The sequence below is a fragment of the Dysidea avara genome, chromosome 7 (genome assembly GCF_963678975.1).
Source record: "Dysidea avara chromosome 7, odDysAvar1.4, whole genome shotgun sequence".
Taxonomy (NCBI): domain Eukaryota; kingdom Metazoa; phylum Porifera; class Demospongiae; order Dictyoceratida; family Dysideidae; genus Dysidea; species Dysidea avara.
Window position 1 is genome coordinate 24,752,554 of NC_089278.1, and position 3,768 is coordinate 24,756,321.

The 3,768-nt window shown below is 42.0% G+C and overlaps 1 protein-coding gene across 1 annotated transcript; it reads left to right on the plus strand.

The window, feature by feature from the left end:
* Nucleotides 1–1,018: 1,018 nt before the first annotated feature.
* LOC136261111 (uncharacterized) lies at nucleotides 1,019–2,302 on the plus strand. Its single transcript, XM_066055079.1, has one exon. The coding sequence runs from the start codon at nucleotides 1,019–1,021 to the stop codon at nucleotides 2,300–2,302; it is 1,284 nt and encodes a 427-aa protein (XP_065911151.1).
* The last annotated feature ends 1,466 nt before the right edge of the window (nucleotides 2,303–3,768 follow it).

Below are 3,768 nucleotides of genomic sequence, written 5' to 3' on the forward strand. Positions count from 1 at the left end.
CGGACATCAACAATCCGTTTGGAACTCTTACAACTTACCACTTCAAGGTGGTACCTTTGGAACGTCCAGCTCACCATTTATGTTGAACGCTACACTTGACGTACACCTCAAGAAATTCCTCTCATCAGTGGCTAAGGATATGAAGTCCAACTTTTATGTTGACAATCTTATTTCAGGTTGTGACTCAGAACAACAACTCATGGACTACTACAGTACATTCAATCCAGATCTATAATGAAACAAGCAAATTTCAGCTTGCGCTCGTGGTCATTGAACAGCCTCAAACTTCGAGTCAACACTGAAAGTGACCAAACAAATGACTCCAGCACGTGTGTCAGCCTACTGGGTTTACGTTGGAACACGCTAGTTGACACACTAGGATTATACTTAAACTATTTCCTTCACTTACATCCTCACCATTGACAACCAAAAGAGAAATACTATGCAATTCAGCACAGATATATGATCCACTAGGTCTGTTAACTCCAATTACTATCAAAGCTAAGTTGTTGCTACAAGCTCTGTGGAGAAGGTAGGACAAACCAGTTGAACAAGAGACTCATGACCGCTGGCAGCCGATACGATAGCCTCTGACATAAAAGAAGTGACAACCCATGTTTATCAAAAACGTTACTTCACACAACACTTCCACCTCACCACCACCAAACAAGTTCAAGTTTTTGCAGATGCTAGTCTAAGTGTATATGGTGCAGTAGCATACTTCAAGCAGAATGATCAAGCTACATTGGTGATGTCAAGATCCAGGGTTGCACCATTAAGGTCTATTACACTTCCTAAATTGGAACTAATGGCAGCAGTCATTGCCACCCGACTATCCAAGTTTGTCATCCAATCTCTACACCTGACATCTGATGATACCACTGTACATATGTGGAGCGATAGCCAGATCGTGCTTCACTGGATTTATGATATCAAACAGACAACCACAACAAAGCCATTCATTGCTAACTGAGTAGCAGAAATCACACAGTCACTCCCTGCTTCTGATTGGACATACATGCCAACTGACGAGAGCCCAGCTGATCTATTGACAAGGGGAATATCCGCAAAACAATTGAAGTCCTCCCAACTCTGGCTTCATAGTCCTTCCTGGTTAATTTATACAGACCAGTGGCCCACGTGGTCACCAGCTGATGTAGTTCACTTACAGAACGTTGCTATAGAAGATGCTCAAGAAACCAACAACAGACCCGCTGAGACCTGTGGTATCCATATTGTTATTGATGTCTCCCGTTACAGCAGACTCACTAAACTATTCACTGTTATTGTTTATGTGCATCGTTTTGGCCACAACTTGAAGCACCCCAGTGATAGGGTAATTGGTCCCATCACTGCTAAGGAACTATCAGATGCCACAATGCTCTGGATTAAAGCCTCCCAACAACTGGAATACTTTGACAAGATCATAAACCTAATGTCAAAGTCACCCAAGCATACTCTTCTTGTACGTCAGCTCAGATTGTTCCTGGATAGTAGAAGATTTCTATGTTGTGGGGAGAGGATTCATAATGCACTTATTAGCGAGCTGGCAAAGTTCCCTTATTTATTGTCTCCCAAGCACCAGATAACCAAGCTTCTTGTGTATGCCACTCACGAGAGACTTCATCATGCAGGAGTGAGTAGTACAATAACAGCAATCCGTCAATTGTACTGGATTCCAGTGATTAGAGTTTATGTGAGGAAATTGCTTAGGAGATGTGTAACATGTTTAAGATTGATAGGTAAACCCTACAGACCTCCTGATCCTCCACCACTCCCAAAGGTTAGAATTGAAGACCCAACCCCGTTTTCAGTTTGTGGTGTTGACTTTACTGGGGCCATGTATGTTTGGGAAGGAGAGAGTGGGAAGAAGGTGTACATTTGCCTCTTAACATGTGCCACAACAAGAGCGGTACACCTCGAAATGGTACTGGACATGACAGTGAACAGTTTCATGCTGGAATTTTGGAAGTTCACTAGCAGAAGATCACTACCCAGAACAATGATGTCCAACAATGCCTCAACCTACTTAGCGGCAGCTGATGAATTGCAAGAACTCCTTACATCCACTTCCCTCAAACAAGCTCTAGAACACCATTGCATGGTTTGGGAATTTATTCCTAAGAGGGCACCGTGGTACGATGGGTTTTGGGAATGGTTAGTTGAGCTAATTAAACAAGCATTTAAGAAAACCTTGGGCAGACGTTTTGTCACTTTGCCGATTCTCGAGACCATTGTTGTGGAAGTTGAGGCAACCCTAAATGATCGACCCTTGACTTATGTATCTTATTGTGGAAGTTGAGGCAACCCTTAATGATCGACCCTTAACATCTGTATCCTCCCTATGCTGAACCTTTAACCCCAGCACACGTGTTTTATGGCAGATGGGTAACATCTTTATCTCTTTCATATGATGAAGATCCCGAGGACCCAGACTACAATGTGTCAGATGCACAGATAAGGAAGCAACTTACCAACCATACTAGATTGTTGCAGCATTTCAAACCAGATGCAAGAGGGAATACTTAACTAGCTTAAGGGAATTCCACAAGGTGTCTGGTGCAAACATGCAGCGTGTCAAGGTTGGAGATGCAGTTTTAATTCATAATGATAGATCTAGGCTACACTGGCCATGGAGACTTGGTGTTGTAGACAGCCTCATCCAAGGTAATGATGGTTTGGTTCGTGCTGTAAATGTCAAGACTAACAATCAAGCTACATCCCAGCTGATCAGCAGACCGTATCCTCTGGAGTGTCTCTCCCACCAGATAACCAGTTGGAACACAGCAATGCACTTGAGAGAACTGTCCGTATTGAACATGAAGCAAGAGATCGTCTGCAGCAGGCAGCAGCAAAGAGGGCAAGAACTCGTCTGCTGGAGTGGACAACTAGATTAAGCCGCCCCCCAGAGGATGTTGAGAACTAGACATTATTAGTGTAATTGTATCTAGGTATTATTTAGGCTATTTTGTGTGTATTTAGGTTTTTGTTTTGCACATGCGTGCAGTTGTCGTAATGAATTAAGATGGCATATGTGTAGTGCCACATGGTGAGTTGTTAGGCTGGTGTTCAATTATTGCAGACCCTTTCGAACCCCACTAATAGTCAACAGTCACTGTCAACTCTTTCAAACTTAAATTATTCATTAGATGATGAAGAAATTCAATGGCAAAGTTATGGTCATACTTTTGACTGTCGATACTTAGTTTTTCAACTGATCCATTTACTTTAAATGCAGTTGCTAAGAGCAAGAAATCCATTGGGTTGATGTTCACCCAACTAGGGGCATCAGAGTAAAAATGAAAGTGGTAAGGCTTAGTCTAGGGGGGCCTGGGGGCACACTCCCATGAAAATTTTAAACTGCACGCACTCTGAGATGTTATCTGGAGCCAGGGAGCTTTGAGCTGGAGTAGACCTGACAAGTGTTCAATGATAAAACTGGTCAGTGATCAAAAGTACCTATTTTAACACTTAAATCTTACCATTTGAGTTTATTAATAAGAGATAAACTGTAAGGAATGTTTCCAAAGTAGACCCAAAGCCAAATCTAAACATAACTATAATTATTTTAGAGGCGCTTAATACAGACGAAGTAGATATGAAGCTGTTCTGAGTGAAAAATAAGTTAGATAAGTGTTGTTTCTGCCATTAAATATATGTTAAGTATTCCATGTTCCCTACTTTTAGTTTCTGCTTTATCAAGTTTGCAAGTTTTTTCTTTATGTCAGCCAAAAAGTGGTGAGGCTCTAGCCTCACTGGTCGTACCTA